This window comes from Miniopterus schreibersii (genome assembly GCF_964146895.1).
Source record: "Miniopterus schreibersii genome assembly, chromosome: 7".
In the NCBI taxonomy this organism is placed as follows: domain Eukaryota; kingdom Metazoa; phylum Chordata; class Mammalia; order Chiroptera; family Miniopteridae; genus Miniopterus; species Miniopterus schreibersii.
Window position 1 is genome coordinate 41,675,009 of NC_138108.1, and position 26,393 is coordinate 41,701,401.

The following is a 26,393-nucleotide window of genomic DNA, read 5'->3' on the forward strand; positions in this document are numbered from 1 at the left end:
CTATGTCCAAATCTTTGGGCCAAAAAAGAGGCAGACAAGCTGAAAAGATGCTCCTATCAAATAATTCCATCAAACAACAAATTGTACGGTGCTCAGAAAGCATCGCTGAACTGGCTGAAAGACAGAAATTAACATGACTGTTTATCAAGCTGTTGGATAAAAGCAGCAAGAGAAATGACTTCCCTCCATTACTCATAATGGTACACAGTGAACATCCACATGGACAGTAACTGAGGGTTAAACAAACACATGAACAAATAAAACTTGGTCATGAATTTTCAACAGCATATACCTTTTTTCTGTTACCTTTAAAAAGTTTTTTAATTGAATTTATTGGGCTGATATTGGTTAATAAAATTATACAGGTTTCAGGTGTACAATTCTATAATACATCATCTGTATATTGTAGTGTGTGTTCACCACCCAAAGTCAAGTCTCTTTCCGTCACCATTTGTCCCCCCTTTACTTTCTTCTTCCTCCCCCAAACCCTCTTTCCCTCTGGGAATCACCACACTGTTGTCTGTGTCTATGAGGTATTTTTAGGGTTTTTTTCTTTACCCCTTCACCTTTTTCACCCAGCCCCCAACCTCCCTCCCCTCTGACAGCTGTCAGTCTGTTCTCTCAACAGCATATATCTTAACAAGAGGTAACAGAACTATCAGGAAGCCTGAAGGTCAGCAGAGCTGGGTTGGAGATTCGGACTTGGGAGTCATGAGCAGACACCTGCCAGCAGGATCCATGAGGATCATAAGAGAGGGAAAGTTGCCTAATCAGAAAAACAAGCTGAAAATGGAACCTCATGGAATTCTTTTTTTTTTGCTTTCTAAGAAAACAAAGACAATAAATGGTCATGTTGCCAACTTTCATTCTGATTTTAAACACCTTAGAAATACACAACCATAGACATGGAAGGTGCAAGAATTTTTAAAATTTTAATTCAAAAGCTATCTATGAATTTCAAACATGACATGAATTTCAAACTGAGAAAAAGAGAAAGAGAATGCAATAATCAGTGACAAGAAGTCTGAACCACCAAAGAAAGAAATTACTAAAAGAAATAAAAGAAACACACACATATAGGCACCAACACGAAGACAGGGAATGAATTAGTATTAGCTAGAGAATAGACAGAATAAATAAAGAGATGGAAGCTGAGGGTGAAGAGGTCTGCAGGAGTAAATGATTAACAAGTTGAATGCTACAGAGGTCATGCAGCACCATGACCTAAAAATATTACCTGGATTTAGTAATAACCAGCTCACAGGTAACCTTTGCCAGAGCAGCCTCTCTGGAAAAGTGGAAATAGTATGGGTTCTTAGATGTACGTATTTTATTTTTACACCTCTCTATGGTATAGTTATTATACATATATTTTTACATGAATGTTCATAGTAGTTTAATTTGTATCAGCTCAAAACTGGAAATAATCTAATGTACATCAACAGGTGTTTGGATAAACCAATTCTATATATCCATGCAATGGAATACTGCTCAGAAATGAAACTATATGAGCTGTTGATACACACAACATTAATAAATCTGTTATTGGACAGATAAGATCACATCTTTGAACTATATCCTGCCACACCCATCTCACCTGAATTTCCATTGAAAAGCCAAACAAAATAAAGGCAGGGAATTCACCAACCTGTGTAGGACTGTAGGATTTTTGGATGGTACTCCTGCAGGTCCCATGTTTATTCAACCATCAAATAAAATTTTCCTTGGTACCTACTTTGTGCAGGAAATATGTAAGGAGATAAAGTGTATTTACTAGTGAACAAGAAAGACTTGAATCATGAAATGGCAGTATTATTTTTTATAAGTTGAATAGTATGTCCACAATTCACATACAGTTTCTTTCTTAGCATGACCAAAAACTACCAGAAAAGATAATATGAATATGTATATGTTTAAATTTTTATAGCATATCCCAACATACAAAGGTGTTTGTTTTGGTTAATCCTCACCCAAGGATTTTTTTCCATTAATTTTTAGAGACAGTAGAAGGGAGGAGGGAAGGGGAGAGAGAGAGAGAAACTTCCATTGGTTGCCTCCTGCATGAACCCCAAGAAAGGCTGGGGGTTGAGCCTGCAACCCAGGTACGTGCCCTTGATCAGGAATCGAACCTGCAACCCTTCTTTAGGAGGGCTGACGATCTAACCACTTCGCCACACAGGCCAAGGCTACAAAGGCTTTTTTAAAGGACAGACTAGACAATATTTTCTTTACATAAAAGTAGAAAAGTCAACATTATTTATAACAAATTCCTTCAAAAGATCTGCTTGTATTACCTAATCACAGAAATTTATGGATCACTTTTCTAATCTATATATCACTAAGTCAAAATAATCAATTCACAATTTTATGTATTCCTGGACAAGTGGGGGCTTCTCAAGAGCAGGGAATTCATCATCTGGATGAGGTAATAATCAAATGTATGAATACACATGACCCTCTGCTGTTCTCCCACCTTCCCCTGCTTCTGTTTACTTCTGTCATGGGGAAATCTGATCTGATCTCTCAAACTCCGAGCCTGACCAGGTCCTTCACAGCACATAGGAAAATAGATCAAACAGCCTCTGACTCGTTCAGTAGTGTTTTCTGTGGTGTTTAGTTAAGTAGAGCAGTTATTATCTAAAAGTTTTTCCACCTTGCCAGGCTGCCTCTTTGTCTCAAGAGAACAGGCTTTTCTTGAGGCATTTTGTTTGTTTGTGTCTGTTGGCATTTCTGGGTTGCTCTCTACTCCAGCATCCAATCTGGGATAACGAGGCAAAAAGAAAACTGAAGGAACTCACTACCATGTCACTCATTCTTCAGAGAGAGAAGTCCCAAGCCAGCCTGCCTTCTTCCTTCCACCTTTCAAAGTCTGTTCTGTTTATTTTATATAGACTGTCCAGAGTGTATATTTGTATTTAGTGGGAGAATTAAGTCCTTTCGTCCAGAAATATAACTCTATATTTGTCTTTTTAGCAGGATTTTTCCTTAGGTAAACTGGGTAGTTACAATTTCACAACTGCCATATGTATCAAAAGCAAATGTGCACCAACCAGAAACTCATTCACAGATGCACACTATTTCCTGAGAGATGTTTCCAGGGACATGGCAACCAATGAGCCATATGTTGTTTATTTGTTAATCACTTGCCAACTCTGGCTTTATTGATAATATCACTTCTGAGTTTCACAGCAGTCCGCATGCCTCAGCTGTGATAGTTTGCTTCCTTGCTGCTCAGTATTTATCACGGTGATAATGACTCCCTGTTCTTCTCTCCATCTGTTACGGAGAAATCACACCCTATGTTTTCATAATTGTATTCATGTTATCCTACCTCTTGTCCTCTGCACCTCTATCCCTTCATTTTTCTTCTTTCTGTACCTGGACTTCCCCATTTACCCACATTTTAGGTGGATGATCTCATTCTAGTTTAAGCCGCAGGATATGCATCTGCCCTGTACCTTCTCTGTGAGAAACTTTATTTTTGTGTTCAGTTTTGCCATCTTCCTCACAACAACATTCTAAGCCCTGGCACAGAGTCTGCAACCCACCCAAATGCCAACATGCTGGATATGTAGACCTATTAGCAGTGTCATCTGTAAGATATAAAACTTCAAATGCAAACACAGATTGTGGTCTTTCTTCTTCCCGATGTTTTGTCAACATGATACGATCTATCTGAATATTGAGAAACATCTCCACTTGCCTTCCAAGACACATTCCACATTCCCTTTTTTCCTCCTACCTCATTGGTCACTCCTACATGATCTGCCCTCGTTCTCTGTCTGTCTCCTAATTTTTCCCTTGGTCACTTTACTCTAGTGACAATAGCCTCCTCACTGCTCTTTGAATAATCCATATGTGCACTAATCCTATGGCCTTTGCACTGGCTGTTCCCATTGCTAGGATATTCTTATTGCAAATATATGCTTAGTTAACTCCCTCGCCTCATTGCTTAAATCACTTTCCCAGTGAACCATATTCTGACTGACCTATGTTACAATTTTCACAATCCCCACTAGCACTCCTGATCTCTTACTGAGCTCTACCTGTTTAGGTTGGTTTTTCCCCACAACACATACTACTTTCAAATGTAACATGTAATTTTTTTGGTTATTATGTCTATTGTCTTTTATCTATTTCCTCTGTTAAAATGTAAGCTCTAGGAGAGCAGGGATCCTCTGTTTTGTTCATTGAAGAATCCTAAGCACCAGAAGGTGTTCCTAAGCATTCAGTAAATATTTGTTGAGTGAAGGAATTAACCTCCTTACAGTAATGCCTCAGCTATTCTGAGGAAATTTAGCTTGAAATCTCAGTTATTAAGAAAAAAAATCATAGAAGTGAAATCATGTAGCAAGTAAATTTAAAAGGTTTTGTATAACCAAAATGAAGGTATTTAAATACTAAAACTCTGAAATTCATACACTTTACTCAGGAGAGAAATCCTTAGGGGAAAATTCATGCATTCATATTACAAATAAAGCTCCAACCAACTTGGTTAACCTGGTTTTTAAGTCCAAAGCCTTAGAAGCAGATGTCACGTTTGTGCAAAGGAAGGAGACAGGACAGACACCTAGAGGGCTGCAAGCAAGGAGAGACAGCCTCTGGGAAGTAGGGTACAGTCAGGCAAATAAAACAAAAACATGCAGTATATATATAGATATAGATATATATCTATATACACACACACATATATATATTACATATATATATATAATTTTAAAAAACAACACTGGGGCATTTGGTGTTGAAACAGATAATTCATATACTTCAAAATTACCATATTATAGTACCATTACCATATTATTATTACCCTTATTAGTATCCTATAAGTTAGGATACTAATTTATGTTCAGTACACTGAGCCTCAATCATCAAATAAAATTTATATTCAGTATGCTTTAGAAAAGCAATCATATTAAATACCACTTCTAAATACCATTACAATACCATTTCTACTAAAATTATTAAATTATGCCAAGTTTGGAACATTAATTGGGATAAATGTGCATAAAATTAACTTCTCTATGATGCTAGATAACTAAAGACTCACTGTAAATAACAACACTGTTTGGCTCTCAGTCATTTGTTTGTTGTGTATCCAGAAATTAATTTTGTGTTCTAAACCAGCACAGCCTGATCAACTTTAAGATTTCAGCAGTTATTCAGCACCCTGGGTAACTGGAGGTTCTTATAATTTAGAAACCAAGTACAGAAAATCTTTAATTGGCCAAAATGCTTGGGAAATGGTATGTCCTGGGTCGGTGTGGTAGGATGAGAGCTTGGTTAGAAAGCACACATCTACCTGGACTATGTGACTCAAAAAAGCCACCAGGAAGATATTCTTATTGTATGCATTTCATCCAGATTTCCTTTGGGTTAAGGTTTTGTCATCTCTAGGAATCCTTTATTAAAATACAAACATTTCCACAAGGGATAGCACATTCAACTCCTTAACACTTTAGCTCAAATTACTCTATCGATGGTCAGGAGGTTTGTGACTGTACAGCTCTGAAGAAACAGGTGTAAGACAGAGAAGTGCAGAGCAGTGCCCTCCCTACCAGTCTGTGTCCACCGCCACGTGTGGGCCAAGGTGGCTGTCCTGCTTGTCCTATTTAAGAGACTGGCCTCTGAGAGAGGTACAAGGCAGGGCTCAGGGAAGCAACGTCACCCAAAGAGACTGGACAGAGAGGGAGACTAAGCATAATCAAGTAGGGATATCTGGCCATACCAAATGGGTTAACAATGGCTCCTTACATGGCGCCTGGAAGCTCACTCAGAGAGGGAAGAGCAGTGTCAAGGTGAGAGTCAGAGGAGGCTGCCATCCTGGCAACCCCGGGGCGCCCCACTATCCAAAGAGCATGCTGGGCGGTGAGGTAGAGTGCAATGAGAGAGCAGGGGCTGCAAGAGGGGGGCTGGAGCACACGGTTCTCCAGGGTTCTGCAGCCACAAATCATCTTTATGGTAATTTCAGGGCTCTAAGCACTTTTGAAAAAATCTTACTTAATTTTAATTTGACATTTCCCAAATTTTTTATCATGAGCCTTTTTTTGCCTTGCACTATTACTATTCCGAGGAATATTCTTGAAACACTGTTATAGTGAAAAGGAATGGCATTTCACCCACGTTGGTCCCTGGCACTTAACAGCTGCATGACCCTGGACAAATAATGTAACTTTTCCAAACCTTAGTCTCCTTATTGTTTAAAACATAAATAATAGCAGTTATCTTACTGTCTTGATGAAAACTCATTTCAAGATATGTGTCAAAATCTTAAATCTTTTCACACACATCAACTAATTTTAGTTCTGTGGATATCTCTATTCTAAGGAAGTAATCCAAAATATAGTAAAAACTTAATGTAAAAGGCTATAGCAGTATTGATAGAGCAACAGTCATTTTTAAATGTCTTAGTTGTCCAACAACAAGGAAAAACTTAAGCCATATGATCCATATTATTTCAACCAATAAAATTATATTTACAAAGAATTTTTAGTAACCTAGGAAGATGATCATCCTATAACATTAGTTTTAAGAGGCATAAAGTCTTAAAGTATGAGCTCAAACAGGAAAAAAATACTCATAGAAAAAATACTATAGAAAAACACACTAAAATTTTATGACCATTTATGCCCACTATTATAATTAATAATAATAAATTAATAATAAATTCTAAAATAATAATAAATTCTTTGGTTTGGCTCCAATTTAAATCAAATTTAAATCATAATCCATTACCTTTCACAATCTCCTGTCATTTCCTTCTGGGAAGGAGAAAGACATGTCAATACATGTCAATTTGTAACACTCTCAGAAAGAAGCAGCGGGTGAGTGCATATTGTCAGCTCTCAGCTGCAAGCCAGCAACAGCTCTCACAAACCCAGGGAAGAGGAAGGGATGCAGTGGAAGCAGCCATGTCACGTGTCATGCCAAGGAGTCGTGCTGCTGTTTCTTACAACTGTTTTAGCACCTAAACATCAGTGGGCTTTTCTAAAAATGTTTTTCTGTTCCCCTATAATTGCCTTCGTTACTCATTTTTCATCTTAAAAAATCTTTTTCAATTCTCCAATATAAACTATGAGAGAAAACTCCCATCAATAAAGTTTTCGCTATATAATTATAGAAATATGTAGATTTCAGCACATAAAATCAATTGTATGCCTGGGTCGCTTGTCCAGACTGAAAACAAAAAAATAGATTCAAATGCTATTCTATTTGCAGAGGCATTCTTGTGTGGCAGAATTTGACTGCAAAACTCTTTACAAGCAGATAAAGATCAATAGTAGGTGATAAATTAAAGAAAAATCAATAAATAAAAGAAAATCAATGTTAAGCAACTAAAATGGAAATGAGAAGCTCCCTTTTAGATAATCTTTCAACCTTTTAAAAATTATTACATCCTGTTGTTTTATTTTATTACTATTCTATTCACTCTCCCTTCTCCCTAATTCCTATACTCTTTCCCTAAAAGTGATGAGTAAAATATACTTATTTTAAAAATTATCTCCATTTTGCAATTTGACTACTTAATGATTCTCTTTCAGATAACCCAATACCAGACTTAAGTAATGTCCACTTTTGACTTCTGTAAGCTCTTCTGAGAAATTTCATTACTCATTTGGCAATTTGGATATTTAGAGTTAGGACTTCTAATGATAGAGACAAATATTAATCATCTAACCACAAAACCTTTTTAAAAGTGAGCATTATGTTGATATCCATAATCTGTTGAATTCCAAAATGAACCTCTAAAATTGTTCAGATAAATATACAATGAAGTGCTGAAAAGGTAGGAAGCAAAGCAACAGAGATAATGTAAAATTCAATTGAAGAAAAGATAAGGTGCAGTCACAAGCTGATAATGTCCAGTGACAGCACAGAGAGATGAAAGAGCACAATAAAATTGCATTCCATCCAATCAGCTGGCATGCGAGTTTGGCCAGGCTTCGGAGATCTGCCTTCTAGCTGAAGCTGCCTTCTTATATGGTCCTGCTGATATATTCTGTATCAATAGAGGGCTCCTCTACCTATGTTCTGATGATCTGGATGATTAAACAGGGTCTCCCGGTCTAAGTATTTAAATGCTTTTCAGTAAGTAAAAAGAAAAGCCTGGTTACTGACTAGAATAGTCAGGTCTTTGATCAAATGTTACTTCTGCAGAAAGACCTGCCCACCCTCTCCAAAATAAGACCACCCCTCAGTTTCTTCGCCTTTTCTCCTGTATTGGTCTTATCAGTCTCGGGCATTGTAGCACATACTTGCCTGTCCCCCTACTCCATCACTCCATAACTTCTTACCTTCGGCCTCACAGCATTTATCAACACCTAACTTTTCCTGTTTTGTTGACCACCGTATCCCTTACCACCTGGGACAGTATCCAACACCCAATAGTTACTCAACAAATAGTTTTTCGAATGATTGACTGAATAATATATGTCTTCCCAACTAGTAGTTAAATCCATGAGGGCAGGTGCCCTGACAATTCTCACTAACCTGTTCCCAGCAAGCATGTCCGGCTCATGGAAAACAGAGTGTAAATTCTATGAATGAATGAATCGAAAGAAAGTAGATGATTAGGATCATATGCTTTTCCCACAGCACATGTGGGTTGAGGAAGGAGAAAAAGAACATGAGGCAGGGAGAAGGAAACAGGACAGGACTGACAAAGGAATGGCAAGGGACACTGAAGATGGAACTTCCTTATATCCCAAATGTTTGTTTAAAGAGTTGATAAAGAAAACGTGTAAAACTCAAGAACTCAACTTTTTCTGCAACATGTTCAATAAGTAGACAATCAATGGCTAGAAGGATAAAACTGTCCAAGCCTGAAAACCAGGCAAAACCTTCAGACCTTCACTTGGAGTTCAAGCAGAACTGAAACTTCACAGGCAGTATCAAGAGTCAGATTATTAAGTTCCAAGTTATGCCTGCTTCCCATCCAAGGTCTTTTGTATTTGTTTTTAACATCTCTAACAAGTCCTTTCTAGGAGCCTTTAAAAATTATTCCCCATTTATTTAAATAAAAGAGAGGTTCTTAACCTTTTAACCAATTTTTAAAAATCCTGTAACACAAATACTACTATTTGATATGCTTACATTTTACAATTTTATTCCATGAAAAGATTTTCAGGAAATTATATTACTTAAAGATAGGCATTTAAATGTTGTTTCATTGGAATTAACACAATTTCCTTGGTTTCCATGGTAATGATCATAGGGGCTGTGCTCTGTGAAATAACCTGTGGACTCCCTTTACCACCATTTGTCAGAGTGGCACCATCATTACTCCTTGAAAATAAACCCTTGCCCCCACATCCTCACAGAGAAGGGCTAGACCACAATTAAGACATACATCTTTCCTTGGCTATCAAGTGAGGACGTAATTTTCCCCCAGTTAGGCTGAGTCCAAAGTCATATTACTCTTCACCCAACCAACACCACAGAAGAGCAGCTCTCCCTGTCACATATCTATTGGAAAATACTACCTCAAAGTCCTTGTTGCCCGATTTTAATACTTATTAATAGCTCCGATGCAGGAAATAATATTTATGGAGGATATCTTGAAAGAGAAATAATCCATTCATTTCTAAAATATCCTAAAATATATCCTAGGATTAAATCAGACCATCAGAAAGCTGTCTATTATATTGGCCCCCTAGTTCCTTTAATGTCCCTTTGGCATTAAGCTATCAAGATATATCGAGGGTCCTCTGAAACCCATTGCTGAATTCACTGCTGAGATATTGTACATCATGCTGCACAGTACCTTCTCCATGAGGCTGACGAGGTCAATAGGGCCCAGTACTGACTGGATTAATTGTTCTTTTCTTGCAAAGAATAGTGTTGTTTTTTGTAAACACTGAATACTGAAATAACTGTGCTTCCTTCTTTGTGCCGACCCTGAGAAATCATAGCATTAATGCCCATATTAGAAAAGAGAAAAAAATTAATTAGTTATTTAAATTTCCATTTTAAGAAGCCAAGGAAGTAGAAGAGGAAGAGGGAGAGGAGAAGGAGGAGGGAGAGGAGCCAGATAAACCAGAAGTCAGTAGAATGAATTGGAGAGGAGGAGCAGAAATCCATGAAATCTCAAACAATAAAGAAAATAAATAAAAAAATGGTTCTTTTCCAAGATTAACAAAATTGAGAGGCTCCCAGCAAGACTAATCAAGAAAACAGAAAGCAAATACAAATTACTGATAGGAGATATGAAGGAGAACATCACCACATATCCTGAAGACATAAAAGGAATCATAGGGAAGACTGTGAACAACTCTATGCCAACAAATTTGAAAACTTAGATGAAATGGACAAACTCCTTATGACAACTTGTCAAAACTGGCACAAGAAGAAATAGAAAAACTCAGTAGTCCTCTATCTATTAGAGATTGAACTTGTAATCAAAAAACTCCCCACAAAGAAAACTTTTAGCCAGATGATAGCTATAAAACGTTTTTTAAAAATAACATCAACATTACAGAGCTCTTTTAAAAATAAAGGAAAAAGAAAATAGAGGAGGAAAAATGTATCCTGATTCAAGGAAGTCCATTCTCACCCCTTCTGTTTAACTTTGTCCTGGAAATTCAAGCCAATGCAATAAAGCCAGAAAAATAAATAATAAAAGACAAAGATCTGCAAGAATAAATAAAACTGCCAGTATTCACAGACAACAAGATTATCTATATTTAAAAATCCCAAGAAATCTACAAAGCAACTATGAGAACTGAATAACTTACCTAAAGTTACACCATTAATAAAATCAAAACTGGAATATGAACAAATACAGTCTGGCTCTCAAATTCTTAACTCCTACACTACGCTGTCTACTTAGAGAACATGCAGATATATATGAGGCCACAAACACAGCCATTACAGTAAGTCTTTGGAGCCTCATTTGACAATTTGGAAATAGAGGTTCAGAAAAATTAAGAAGTTCACCAAATTCACATGGCTAAAGGTAGAAATGATAGAATTTGAATCCAGGACTGGCTGACCCGAAAACAAAGCTGATTTGAAAACATGATGTTTTCCAGATTGGAAGCAGGAAACAATGATCCAGACCCAGATAATAAGGCCCTCTTTCCCTCTTGCTAAAATCAATAAAAAAAAAATTGGGGGGGGGGGGGAGACATATCAAGATGGCAGCGTAGGTCACAGCTGCACCCGTGCCTCTTGCAACCACATCAAAATTACAACTAAAATACAGAACCACCGTCACTCAGAGCCTCCTGAAATCTGGCTGAACAGAAGCCCCACAACCAGGGACCTGAAGAAGCACTGAGATCAGTTACAGGGGGGGCGATGCGGCCGGATCGGGGCTGAATCGCAGAGACGCGGCCGCGGGCCCACACCCAGTGCCGCGGGTTAAACCCAGGAGGGAATCTCAGCAGCGGAGGCTTCCCGGAGGAGCGAGGGGTCCCAGCCCCACATCAGGCCCCCAGCCCAGGGCTCCAGGGCCGGGAAGAGACGTCCCCACAACTCCGGGCTGTGAAACCAGCGGGGACTGTCCCTGAGCATCACGGAGGCTGCGGGAGCCCCAGCCGCTCCTCTAAAGGGCCCGCGCACGGACTCACTGAGATGCCCCCCTCTAAGCCCCAGGGCCGGGCAGCAGCTTGAAGGGAACCTGGGACACTTGGGGAGGAACTAACCTGCCTGAGATTGGGGAGAGAGCTGGAGGGGCAGCTTTCTCCCAGGCAGAAGGGCTGGCAGAGGCCATTGCTCCTTAGGCGAGTCCTCCCCGCACACAGCCAGCAGGCAGGCGCCATATTTGAATCGCCAGCACCTGACTCACACCTTTGGCCCCGCCCCGGTGGCTCCCAGAGGCCCCGCCCCTCCCCACCTGCAGCTCATCCAGGCCATTTCCGGTGGCTTTCTGTGCAAGTGGCCTCTCCAGCCTCATGCTTAGGACCTTCCTAAAATCTCTCAAACAAGCAGCAGCGGGCCCCATATGGCTTGCTAAGTGGCCCCAGGCCTGGCGCTAGCAGCAGCCTGCACTGGCTCATAGCTTGGCCTCTCCTGGGCACCTCCAAGCCCAGCACAAGGAGCAGCCAACTACGGTTTGCTGTGCAGCTCATGCTGGGTGGCCCTGGGCAAGGTACTGGCACAGGCTGACTTTGCACCTCCCGGGAGGCCCCAGAGACAGTGCACCTGGTGGTCAGACTCAACCACACTGGATTACAACCCTTCCACATCCATGAGTGACACACTCAAGGGGCGCACTTGGTGAACACCAAAGCCCCACTGAAGTAAATCCTGCTCCATAGGGGTGTCTCCAGCACAGCAGCTCTTTGGTTGTAGTTGTAGCTGGTCCTCACAGCTGATTGGCCTAGGGGTCAATTCCTCCCAGTGGTGCCAACAGCAACCAAGGCTCAACTACAACAGGTCAGAGCACACAGCCCACACAGGGGAGCACCTGGAAGGCCCAGCTCAGGTGACTGGGGAGGCCGATCCACTGGGCCCTACAGGACACCTACTACACAAAGACACTCTACAAATGCCAGGAGACACAGCAGCTCTACCTAATACATAGAAACAAACACCTAGAAGCAGCCAAATTGTGGAGGCAAAGAAACATGTCACAAAGGAAAGAACAGAAGAAATCTCTAGAAGAGGAAGTAAATTAAATAGATCCAAGCAAGCTAACAGATACAGAGTTCAGAATTTTGTTTATAAGGATGTTTAAACATACTATTAGGGAAATAACTGAGAAAATCGATAATATAATAAAGTACCAATTTGAAATGAAGGCTACAGGAACTGAAATGAAGAATAATTTACAGGGAATCAACAGTAGAGGATGTTGAGAATCAAATCAGCAATTTGGAACATGAGAAACAAAAAACACCCAACCAGAACAGCAAAAAGATAAAAGAATCCAGAAACATGAAGATAGTATAAGGAGCCTCTGGGACAACTCCAAGAGGCCCAACATTTGTATTATTGGGGTTCCAGAAGGGAAAGAGAGCAAGAAATTAAAAACCTATTTGAAAAAATTACAGAAAACTTCCCCTACCTGGAGAAAGAAATAGACTTACAAGTCCAGGAAGCACAGAGGGTCCCAAACAAGAGAAACCCAAAGAGGCTCACAGCAAGACACATCATAATTAAAATGCCAAAGATTAAAGACAAAGAGAGAATCTTAAAAGCAGCAAGAGAAAAGCAGTTAGTTACCTATAAGGGAGCACCCATATGACTGTCAGCTGATTTCTCAACAGAAACCTTGCAGGCCAGAAGGGAGAAATATTCAAAGTGATGAAAAACACAGAACTACAACTAAGATTGCTCTACCCAGCAAAGCTATCATTTAGAATTGAAGGTCAGATAAAGAGCTTCACAGATAAGAAAAAGCTAAAGGAGTTCATCACCACCAGACCAGCACTACAGGAAATGTTGAAGGGTCTTCTCTAAGAAGAAGCTAATGAACAAAAGAATCTGATGAACTAAATAGATCCAGAGTCACTGACGCAGGCAACAGACGATCATATTTCAGAGGAAAGAGTGAAGGGGTTTGGAGGGTGGGAAGAGATTAACCAAAGAATTTATATGCATATATGCATAACCCATGGACACAGTCAATAACGGGGTGAAGGCCTGGGGAGGGGGTAAGAGAGAAGTGGGGGAGGGGTAAATCGGGGGGGGAATGGGACACCTATAATACTCTCAACAATAAAGATAAATTTTTTAAAAATTTAAGAAAAAGTTATGAAAGAAATGGAGAAACTTGAACATTGACTGGATATTTGATTATAATAGAAAACTAATGTCAAATTTTTAATGTAGAAAAATGATACTGTTTTCTTTATAAAGAGTCTTTGCCTTTTAGAAGTATACACTGAAATATTTAGAGATACATAGTGAAGATGAAATAACACTATGGCTGTGATTAGTGTTAAAGTAATCCTGAGAGAAGTGGGAGTGAATGGGACATAAATAAAACACGATTGGCTGTGAGTTGATGATTGTTAGAGGGAGAAGAGGAAGGTACAACAGAATTATACTGTTCTCTCTTATTTTTGTACATTTTGAAATTTTCCATAATAAAAGTATTTTTAATAATAGATTAGAGCTGTGCAATGTCATTTTTTTTAAAAAGTATTCATGTCAACCATGGAAACACTGAAGGAGCAGCAGAGGCAGATGTTGATGGTGCCATCCAAGCTCTTTCCAAGGCAAAGGGGACCAGTGAAAAGACTTGCCTACAAGTCACTGATGCCTCCCTCCTTGAGAAGGATGATGCATTTGGCTGTCACATCCTAATCGATCCCGTAAGCACCTTCTACAGTCAAGGCTCTGCACAAAAGCTGGAGATAAAATGATGAATAAAATACAGAGACTGACATCATATGATGCAAAAAGAAAAGTAAACGAGCCATTACAATGGAGTCTGATATGTTATTACAGTGCTGGGCAAAGTGTGCTATGGGAGTACATGTAATGGCCATCTGATTGGAAGAGGTGACAGCCAAGCTGTCCTGAAGGAGTCCCAGAACTATCTTCTGATTATAATTCAATTCCCAGGCTCTGTCGCTCTAGGAAGAGAAGGAGCTGGCCAGAAGTTGTAAGTGTCCTGATCTGGCAACTTTGCTTCTCATTGTAAATGCATAACATTGACTTCTTATAATAATTGGGTTTCCCATACAGCTTGCCTAGAGAAGGAATACATTAGCCAAAGAATGTATGTTCATTTCTCTGATGTTATTTTCAAATTCATGAACTGTCCTTCTGGTTTTTACAGTCTCTGAGAGTTTAGTGCCTGTGTGTCTGTATCTGAACAATGTATTAATTCTTGATGTGCTGACAAATCAGGATTTAGAGATTGCAAGACCAGCCCTGAACCCTGAGAATTCACCACGGTACTGTCATCCCTTGGGACCTGCCGGGGTAGACACCAGCCTTCCCCAGCCTTCCTACTGCTCTGCAGGCTTCTTTGATCTTCTCTGTTCCTCAAGGGTGGGACTGTGCCTGATGCTTCTTTGAAGTCTGAGTCATCCTCTCTCACCGTGTCTGCTATAAAGCATTTTGGGTTTTAACACATTTGTTCCTTGATTTCTCTGACTCTCATTCAATCGCATCAAAATAGCTAACGAGACATCTATTTAGGGATTAAGTCAGATGCAGTGACACTACATTAGAGGCATTTTAAACATAAAATATTAATAAATTTTAAAATGCCTCAGCTGTTTTGAAAAATGTCAGTGTTTTTTACATACCCACACCATGTTAACTTCATTTTCTGCTCGGGCCTGCGATCACTAGTGCCTCTCAAATAAGTTCATCAACTGAGGGCCTCCCTCCAGTCTGTGCTTCTACCTGAAGAACAAGGGCCCAAGCACTGTGAACGCCGTCCCAGACGAAGACAATTTTTTTCATCTCCAATGGTTTCTTTGTTGATCACTTAGCTAGATTTTTTCATCTATAACAGGGGACGGCAAACTTTTTCTTCAAAGATCCACATAAGTAAATACTTTAAACTCTGTGGACCAGTCTCCATTGGTTGCAGCTACTCAGCCCTGCTATTGTAGCATGAAAGTAGCTGTAGACGATATATAACCAAATGAATATGGCTATGTTGCAATTTGAATTTCGTATAAATTTCAGGGATCATGAAATATTAATCTTCTTTGGTTTTATTTCCAACCATTCAGCAATGTAAAAAGCATTCTGAGCTCAGGAGACACACTGCCGGATCTGGCCCACGGGACATGGTTCGCCAACTCCAGCTGCATCATCATGAATAAATACCGGCAATGACTCACTATACATATGTGACTATGTGTAGTCCCTTCATAACACTCCCTACCAACCTTGAGAATTACGACTTATTAATGGTTCTTAAATTCACGGGTGGCAAACTTAAACTCTTATGATAATTATTTTCATTGAAATTAAACAATGGTCAGCACAATTTTAAAAAAAGACATTTTACATATTTTAAATCTCAAACAGTGGCTACTATGTACTATGTTATATGCTTCTAGTTACCATCCCTGCTCAGAAAAAAAAAAAAAATTGTAAGATCTATGATAGTGGTAAGTTCATTTTGCTTTAACAATATTTCTGCTGAGATTTTCTCCAATGTCTTTTTATCTTCTAATTTTTCAATGCCTTTCTGAGTTTAAGATTAATATTTGTATACTCTCGTCTCCTCAACTCCACCATAGTCCAAGAACTTGGATGCCTAATACACAAGAAGCTTTGGATTTTTTTTTCTTCAACCCCATCTCCACATACAAGTTTATACAGTATTGTCCTGTCTCTGATAACTTTCTAGGCAATCCTAACGAACATGTCTCAGGCTTTATTTTCCTTGTTTTATTTACTTCAGCTTTCACTGCATACTTCTTTACTCTTGCAGACTTTCTACTGTAACTCCCCTTTTTATTTCTAACCCCTGAGCCCTCTTTCTCTAGCTGTCTTCAACAGTTGCTACTAACCTACATTTCCCAGCTATGGAAAAGGTTCCAGCATCATATCCCAAGTAGTACAGAGAGATTTGATGGACTACTCCTTCTATTTTTGTGTATGTGCTTGAAAATGTATATAAGCAAAAGTTTGAGAGAGATAAAGCATGTATTCCTATACACTAGATTTGGTCACAAGAGGAACTTGTGGTTGGGAAGAAATTAGCCTATTTATACGCCATTCCTGAGTGTCTTTGTTCATATTGCTCCCTCTGCCTGGCATGCCCTCCCCCAATTCTCTGCCTGATGAGATTCCCCCCAATCTCCAAGTCCACGCAGGAACCTGTGGGAAGCATCCCTAGCAGAGCTGCCAAATCTCTCCTCTGCATTCCCAAAGCACTTCATACGTCTCTGTTAAAGCACTTATCATTGCACTGTGGTTGTTTACGTAGCTGTCCCACCCTGACACACAGCCCCACACACAAGTGAATGAGCAACTTTTTTTCTTTTCTTGCATCCCCAATGCCCAACAGAGTGCTTGGACTAAGGTATCAAGATTGCATTTCTCAGAAATACTGAGGGCAGTGTGCCACTAAAGAGTAACTTCAGAGGACTTGCCCAGCCCACTTCCATCAGCACCCTTAATCTTGCTTCTCCCCTAAAAAATTAACAATCTTAGTAAAAATGCAACTTCAAAATAAGGCCCTCTTACAATGAGATTGCCAACCCTAAACCCTTCTTCAAAGGAATTCCACCATCAATGCTGTGGAAAATGCAATGGTACCTAACAGTTTTCAAAGAACTTTCACCATTTTTTTCCATTTGATCCACTAATCCTTAACAAGACAGATAGTTCTATCCTTGTTTTTCGGATACTCCAGTAAATAAAAGTGACATGTCCAAGATCAGAGCTGGTGATAGCTCTGAGCCTAAAAACCTTAACTTATTGATCTGTCCACTTCCCACACTCCACGAATGCTAGGCTCAGTATTTGGGTTTCTTTTCCCCCTGGTAGACTTTTCCCCCATTCTGAATGGTGGTATTAGATTGTGGCACTATGTTCTAAAAATCCGCTCCAAACAAAATCATTTAGGCAGATACACATTATGAAAAGACAGAGTCAAATATGCCCACTTGTGTTAATATCACTCTGTGATTTTGCCATAAGTACTTATCGACTAAAGGATTTCCAGTGAGTTATTGACTATTCAAAAAATGGCCTGCCATAAATTTCTGCAAATAGAAATATATATAATCTATTATCTAAAAAATTCACTCATGAAGAAGTACTATTATTTATAAGTTAAGTACAAGAGGCTTGATTTTCTCTTCTTTTATAATTCATCTTTCCTAAACTATTAAATTTAGATTACTCAGCACATTAGCAGGCTCTTCCCTTAAACATGCTCTTAGTTCCTCTACATAATTCTGTATGATTTAACCATCACTTCAGTTTTCTTAATATTTATTGCATGTAACTCTTCTAATATTATTACATATCATTTTAGACATAAATAGGAAACTGCCTGCCAAAAAAAAATCTTGCCACTGTGTGGTAGCTGAAAGTGAAGATTATTTTCAGACATATTAAGTTATTCAAATGAGCCACATTTAGCTTTTCTCAAATTACTTAATTCTCTTTTCAACAAAGGCCTGTAATAGTAAAGTATGCAGAGCATGTCACACTTAAGATTTTCAAGTTTGATCTGGTTACGAATCTGCTAATTGTAAAAATCGCAATATGGCAGAGCAAAAAATATTTCACACAAATGCAAATAGAGATACCATGCAGATAGCTGCAAGACATGAATCATTGCCCTGCTGCAGCAAACTCGGAAATGCAGAGGCCACTCACTCCGTAAGATTTCTTACTCAGTTTATAAAAGTTCAGATGCATCCCCTTGTAACCAGGGTAATAAACTATAATTGCTAATATACTGTATCATGTTTACCGCTAAACCCACAATCTGGACAAACAGAAAATTGTGCTGTCAGAGCCTGGAAACAATCGCAGTCCGCTGTGACACACACCAACTCCTTACATAGAGCTGTCGTCGGGAGCTACGGTGCTCTAGGGTTTTCGTGTTTTTAGAGTAAGGGTCTTTTCCCGGAGGAAAGCAGTCTCCGGCATGACCTTCCTAACCCAGACCTTGGGCGAGCGGCAGGCACAGGCGAGGAGGCACTGGCCAGCTCCCCCGGGTCCCTCACACTTCGCTTTCAGGAACAACAGGAAAGGCGGCTGCACGGCACCTGCCTCTCCCCCACCCCGCCTTAAAACTTAAATTACATTTACTCCTAGTGGTCTGAACGGCTGGTAGAAGATATGAATTTATTTGTCTGTCCGGGGATGGTCAGAAAAAATACAGCCCCCTCACCCAAGAGTGAGCCCGGAGCCTGCGGGGGAGGGGGCGAGGAGGGGAGGGAGGGGCGCAGGACTGGGGAGGCCCGGCTCCCCGCACCCCCGCACGGCGCTGCATTCCCTCCACCTCCCGGAAAACCCGCATCTCGGGCAGGCGGCTCCCCGAGGCAGGGGTCGCTGTCCCCGTGCGTCCCGGAGGAGCCCCGCGGCCCCTCCCCCGCTCCGGGACCTTCCCCCCGCGGCCGGGCAGCCTCTGCCCAGGTGCGGGCTGCGGCTCCGCGCGGCCGTCCCCAGAAGGTCTCGGGCCGGGGCAGCCCCGCGGAGCCGCGGCCGGCAGGCGGGGGCCCCTCCCCAGTTACCTTTTATCCAGGCAGGCGATCCACTCGGTGGAGGAGGAAGAATGGGCAGCGTGCGCAGCGACCATGTTGGGCAGCGGCGCGCCCGCCCGGCTGCGGCGACCTCCCGCGCGCTCCCCCGGCCGTGCGGACCGCTCCTCCCGCGCGTCTCCACCTCCCCCCGCGCGGCAGTGACGGCCGCGGCCCGCCGAGGGGCGGGAGGGAGGGGACCCGAGGGGCGGGCCTGGGGACGGGGAGGGCCCGAGCCGCCCGCCCTGCGCTGCACTGCGGTGCCCGGGGGTGGGGAGCGCCGCGGTGCCGCCTGCCGCGCTGCGGGGGGCGCTAGGTGGTGACCCCGGGGCCGAGCACCTGCGACAGGTGGCCGCTGCCTCTCGGGGAAGCCGGGCCCCACCCCTCGCCTCGGGGCCTCCGAAACGGGAAGGGGAGAAAACAAACCTCCAAGAGTATGTGGGGGGCGGGGCGGGGGGTGTCCGCCTCTATATATTTTTCATACAGCAAATGCCACTAAAATGGCTGCTGCCTCTTGGTTTCCTTAGAAACCCATTAGTCTTCCTCAGCAGCTTGTCAAAACTTGCTGGCGGTTTCTTGCTCACCTTTCCCGATTCCCCTTGAGAAAGGCATGGAGAGGAGGGCTGTCGTGGCTTGGCATGGGAACACCCACAGTGGCCCCTGAGTGTGGCTCGCAGGCGACAGTTTCTCCTGAAGGGTGAGGAAGGGCTGGGGTGCAGTGGGGGGGCTGCACGGGCACGGCTGGGAGCTGGGCGCGAGGCTAGGGGCCAGAATGGTGACCCGTGGGGACTGGGGGGGTGACTAGCTGGCCTAGGCCCTTGAACGTTAGACCAGCTTGGGCTTCCAGCCCCTACAGAACCGGAGATCCCGGCCCGCGGGTGGCTAACCTGGCTGGCCGGCCCTGCGCGCCCTTCTTCCCACGGCTGCAGTGTTGCGGGCTTGGTTCGTCCTCTGCCTGTCTCTGGAAGGAGCACACAGCAAATGCAATGCCTAGAAGTTATTCGGTTACACTCTGCCAAAAATCAAATTATGCTCTGATGGTTGTTTGGGAATTTGGGGACATGTTAAATCTTTTGGACTATTACCAAGCACTGTTTTGATAATTATGGTGTTCATTTGGGGATGGGCAATGGGTGATAGAGACACAGCACGACTTGCCTGACTTGGTTTTGTATGTTTGTCTTTGTTTTGTTTTGTTTCTCTCCTCCCCTCCCCTCACTGTCCTGCTTACAGGAGGTTTAAGGAGATTGGAGAGAATGAAACAGCAGGTGTGTTCTGGCATGCTTTTACCCTAATAAAACTTCTTCAAATAATTTGCCGTTTTCTCTCTGCTCCATAGCCAGGATCTGGTTTCAGACCTGCCATCCTTCCCTCAGCAACAGACACCTCCCTGCTCAGTGCTTGTCCCCCAGTTGACCTCGATCTGGTTAATTTCTATCATGTTTAAGGTAAATAAATTTAAAATGTTATAAGATATAAAGATTATCAAAGGCATGTATGTCATTCCTTTTCTATGATAGATATGGAGGAAATGAGTCTCCTATATTTATTAAGATTCATTTATAAAGGCATCAAAGAACTCTTAAAATGCACGTTAGACATCTAGGGGGTTCACTCCCAGTCCAAGCAGCTTGTCGGAATCTTTCTTCCAACCCAATCAACACTCTTCCTGAAAGTACTAATAAACATAATTTTCTGTATTTCATTACATTTTCAGAGATATTTGTCCTTTCTTGTGGAGTAATACCCTGCACATCTGTCTTTCTGGCTCTGCTTCATAGACTATGCTGAAGATTAAATGAGATAACGTACATAGAGAACTCCACACGGCGTCTGACAGTCAGAGGATGTCCAATAAATGGCGACTATTATTAGTATCATGGCCAAGAAACTATGGTAACTCTGAGGCTCTGGTAATGTGCAGTCCTTTCAGAGTGGTTGTAGCATTTTATACTCTTGTCAGCAATGTATGAGGTTCCCAGTTACCCCACATCCTCACCAACACTTGGAATTGTCAGTCTTTTTAATTTTAGCTTTTCTGGTGTGTGTGTAGTAGTATTTCATCATGGTTTCAATATACATTTTCCAGATGACTAATGATGAGCTCCTTTTCATATACTCATTGATCACTTCGATATCTTTTTATGAAGTACTTGTTTAAGTCTTTTGTCCACATTTTATGTTTTTGTTTATTGTGTGTGTTTTTTTAATATATTTTTTATTGATTTCAGAGAGAGAAAAGGAGAGGGAGGGAGAGAGAGGTAAACCCATCAATGATGAGAGAGAGTCATTGATCGGCTGCCTGCTGCACGCCCCCTGCTGGGGATCGAGCCCACAACCCAGGCATGTGCCCTGACTGGGAATCGAACCATGATCTCCTAGATCATATAGGCCCATGCTCAACCTCTGAGCCATGCCAGCTGGGCTTTATGTTTTTGTAAAGACCACATCCTATTTCCAAAATCTGTATTAGTTACCTATTGCAGCATACAAATTACTCTAAAACTTAGCTAAAAGTAATAAATCTTCATTATCTCACTTTATCTCTGAGGGTCAGGAACCTGAGAGTAGCTTAATTGGGTTCTGGCTCAAGGTCTCAGGTTACAGGATTGTAGTCATGGCCAGGCTCAACTGGGGCCAGGGACTGCACTTCTAAGCCCCCTCACATAAGCTTCATTGATGAAGCTTATTCATGTACGATTTTTGTTAGGCTGGTGAAATATTGAAAAGATTAAAGACCCCCTACTACTCTCATTGACCCCTTGGTACCCAGGATCTCAGTTTGAAAAAACTCATCTAAAGGAAGAGATGATGACAAAGAGAGAACCAAGGTCCCACAACTAGTTGGTGGTGATTGGGAGTGGGGGCTGAGATGACAAGGAAGGGCTGTTAGAAATCTAAAATTATTCAGGCTAAAGAAGTGTAACTGTTTGAAATGGCTCCCTTTTATTAAGTTCCCACTACTCCACTAGCAGAGTAAAAGAATAAATCATGGCAGTGTGTTTCTGCTCCTCCACAGATGGTCATTCAAGCCGGCATCCTCACACATGGAATCTATACCAAGATCAGAATCCACAATATGGAAAAAGCTACATACAAAGATGCTCATTGAAGATTAATAGCCTAAATTAAGGCATTATTCCAAAAAAATACATATTCTCTCAAATGAATACCAAGAAATTATTAAAAGTGGTCATTATGAGTGCTTAAGATATAATATTACAGGAAATGCTTAGGGCATAATATTAAGTGGAAAACTAGATAAAAATGTTAACAATGTAGTGTCATCTATGATGCACAGAGGAAACTACTGGAGAGGAAGAGTAAAGTATAATATCTAAATTAAAAATAATAGAGAAGTGGGTAAATTCCCTTCCTACTTCCCAAATTTTCTAATTAAAAACATATAAAATTACCAAATGCCATCCCTACCTTGGACACTGAATTCGATAAAATAGAAAATAGAAATTATCTTAATTTTTTTCTCAATTCATTTTTTTCTCAACTTTTTAATTTCAAATTTTTCAAACCTAAAGAAAAGTTATGAGACTAGAAAAACACCTGTATTTCTTTTACCTAGATTCACTAACTGTTACCACATTTGTTTTATTTCTCTGTGTGTAATACACAGAGATTTTTATTCTGAACCATCTGAGAGTGAGTGGCAGACATTTTGACACTGTGGTGTTATATATTACAACACATATCTTCTAAGAACAAGGACATTCTTCTACCTTTTCCTACAATTATCAAGAAACTTAACATCGATATAATCCTATTATGTCATATAAAGTTTATGTTCATTTCTCCAATAGACCAAAAAAAAATCATCTTTTTTGTCTTTTGTTTGTTTGCTTTGTTTTATCCAAGACTCAGTAGAAGATTGTACATTGCATTTAGTTCTTATGCCTCTTTAGTCTCGATCTAAAACAACCTCTTAACAGTGTTTTGTTTTTTTTAATTCCTTCATGACGTTGACATTTTTAAAAGACTTAAGGCCACTTATTTTTCAGAATATTCTTTAGTTTAGATGTGTCTGTTTTTGCAGGCTTAGGAATTACCTGAATTTCTTGGCTTATTTATGAATCTTATTTTATGTTGAAAAGTTGTTACTCTTTTCCATGTTTTGTGAAAACAGGAAGTGTTTGATGTGTTTGTTTAAAAGATTAATCTGAGATTTTGTTTGAGTTCAGTATTAGCTGGTATGTGTATCTGAACTTAATCATTTTGTCATCTATAAAATAGTAACTAAGAACATGTAGTTTAAGAAATCCAAGCACTTGAGAGCCACTATAAATATCTAATTCCCACAGCATGAAGTAGGGATCTGTCTGCTTTTTAACCACCTGTGGCTTGTCCATGTCAAGGGAATGTTTCCTATTCTTTGTTTCTTTGTATTTGTTAGGCTCGTCTTGCAGCCAAACAAACAAGGAGTCAGTTGGTCATAAATATACCAGGTCACAGTCCAAGAGGATAAAATCATCTGTTTAGCCCAGCTGGGCATGGCTCAGCGGTTGAACATTGGCCTGGGATCCAGGAGATCACGGTTCGATCCTGCTCGGGGCACATGCCCAGGTTGTGCGCTCGATTCCCAGTAGGGGGCGTGCAGGAGGCAGCCAATCAATGACTCTCTCATCATTGATGTTTCTCTCTCTCTCCCCGGCTCCCTTCCTCTCTCTGTGAAATTAATTTAAAAAAAAATTTTTTTTAATCATCTGCTTAGCCACTGCTCAGGTGGCAGCAGTAAGTATGGCCTTCAAAATTGTTTTACTAGAACTAGAACCTGAGAATCCTGAAAATCCCTGATTTCTGAATTAACAAGCAGAAGGAAATCTAAATTTCATTTATAACTTGGACCATCCAGGTTGCCAATAAATCACACAATTCATATAAATAAGAGCCATGGTGAGGATGTTGTCTGAATGGTAAGTGTCTCTTTTTTGAGACTTACAAATCTGGGTTATATTTCTAGGAACAGTCTACTGGATATATCCAAGGGCATTGGCTTAACCCCAGGGATGACGAAGTTTTTTGAAATCAAGCCATCATTCTTACCTCACTTGCCCATGACAGTTATTGCTAATTAATCAACATTCTTTTCTATTGGCCTGGACACTGCCTCAGAAAATTTCCCAACACAGCACTACATGCAGCCACTAATCATAATTTGGAATCAATGCATCAGATAAAATTTTTATAACACTTACCTAGTAAAAATAATATTTTTCTAAATCTCATCTAGTTTTTAGCTTCTTGACTTTACCGGCACATCAGTGGCAAGAGCCTAGAACAGTATTTCTTATGAATGACCTACAGATAACGAGTAAACCTTGTAAAAAAAAAAAAATCTCATAATCAGAGAATTTTTAAAAGGTAATAGGACAAGGGAAGGAAAGGAGAATGTGTTTGTTAGGGTCGGGCATTTGCTGTGGCAAATTGACCTCAATTTATATAATAGCTAAAAGAAGATATAATTTTATTACTTGTTCATGAAATAATCCAATTGGTTCCAGGTTGGTGGGATGGGAGTATATGAGTTCCATTCTACACAGCCATTAGGAATTTAGGCTGATGGAGGCACTGCCATCTTAAACACCTTACTTCCCAGATCACTGTGGGCATTTGCATCCAGCTGGTGTAGGAGAAAGAGCATGAAGGAGTGCCATGTGACAGGCTTTTATTGGTTAAGACTGAAAGTGGCTCTTAACAATACTGCAATATTCTTGCCTAGAACACAGTTGCATGGCTGTATCTAACTGTTAATTGGGTTGGAAAGTGTAGCTTGTGGCAGGGAAAACTCTCCCCAATGGCACTATACCATAGAAGGAAGCATAAATGGTGATCAGACGGCCATTTCTGCCCACAAAGAGGGCCTTTTTCTTCAAATTCATGGCTTCTTGTAGGACAGGCGAGTGATATCACTAGAGTGCACCCAGCAGTATGCCAGATATAATAGTTGTCTGAGCCTTGTCATATTCCCAGTTGGTTGATTTCTCAGACAAATGTGAAGATAAAATTGATGATAGTGGAAATTATTAACCCTGCAATTGGTTACTGAAAAATTTGTGGAATTTTAGTCTCTAGAATATCCTTAAGATACAGTAAAGAGTTCTACTACTACCTAGGATGTAGAAAACAAACATGAATATTATTCTTACCCTAGAAATTAGAAAAAGTACAGGTAAAATACAAAATCATCATTTTTCTTAAACCCAGATAGCTGAGGCAACAGGGCAACCAGGTAGCCTGGAATCCAAAGGCCCTCTAAGAATGTAAGATGTGAGCTCTGGCTCACCTTTGGCAGAAGGAGAGATGCTGATTCCCATACAAACAAGTAAGAAGAATTCAGCTAAAATTTCTAACAAATTGCAGAATCTGACTTTGAGATAATATGACAGTCGAGAACTTCTGGGAGCCACAGACACAGGAGAGTTCACAGTTACAAGCTCTTCTCCACAGACCTCCACTGCATGCTCATGAGAAAGATTAGGGTCAGGGTGAGGGACAAGAGGGAGTCTGCCTCAATGATCCAGGCCTGGAGGGGAGGAGTAAAGTTGCTCTGTTAAACTTATAAAGCTCAACTTAGATACTTCCCTATGGAACAAATGCCTCAAGCCACTGGGGAGAGGGCCGAACGTTGTACCCTCAGGGCAAGATCAAGACCCTCTGCAGCAGAGGGGTAAAAGAAAGCAACCCTATCATTGTTGGAGATGCAGGGAACAGTTCTAGGTTCACAATCCTATTCCAATACCCTTATAAGTCTCCTACCACTAGGCAAAGTTCCATACAAGACTCACCAAAGATATAAGGCAGTTTGGCTGTGATGGGAAGGAGAGGCAGGATCATTTAGCAACCTTACCCCTGAGACTCGGGAATACAAGAAGACTAAGGTTGGGGCAGGACAACACCCAGCACACAAGTAACAAGCAATAGCAGTCTAATCCAGATAGGCAAGAGTATGGAGAGAGACCACCCTTTCTGTGGTGTAGGTACATAGGAAAGGCTGAAAGCTGAGGATAGAGCAACAACATTGAGAAAAACTCTCTGGTACCCAAGCCCAACCTAAGTACAAGTTAATAATATTGAACTTTGAAGCCAGTGGTCTACTAAAGCTAACAATAGCAACAACAAAAACCATTCAACTGATAACTAGATTAAGGCAACCCCACACACAAAGCCTAGCAGAAAAAGAGGCATACATAAATCCCAGCATAAATGCCGTTTATCTCAGTCCCTAGTATTCTGCGCACCATGTCTGGTATTCAATCAAAA

General features: G+C 40.9%; 1 protein-coding gene and 1 long non-coding RNA gene across 4 annotated transcripts in view; one reads left to right on the top strand and one right to left on the bottom strand.

Annotated features, from left to right (window-relative positions):
- Positions 1-19,264, bottom strand: part of RAPGEF4 (Rap guanine nucleotide exchange factor 4) — a 249,417-nt gene extending 230,153 nt beyond the window's left edge. The window contains exon 1 of one of the 3 annotated variants that reach the window (XM_081143393.1): positions 19,116-19,264. Coding sequence is in view for 1 of the 3 variants with exons in the window: in XM_081143389.1 (XP_080999515.1) it covers positions 19,116-19,180 (65 nt within the window). In the remaining 2 variants the exon portion in view is untranslated. The remainder of the gene's footprint in view (positions 1-19,115) is intronic. The other 2 variants (XM_081143392.1, XM_081143389.1) reach the window with 2 other exon arrangements.
- Positions 19,265-19,348: 84 nt separating this feature from the next.
- Positions 19,349-22,836, top strand: LOC308559771. The gene is made up of 3 exons (XR_013999203.1): positions 19,349-19,818; positions 20,461-20,569; positions 22,141-22,836. It is a non-coding gene; the product is annotated as an uncharacterized lncRNA (long non-coding RNA).
- The last annotated feature ends 3,557 nt before the right edge of the window (positions 22,837-26,393 follow it).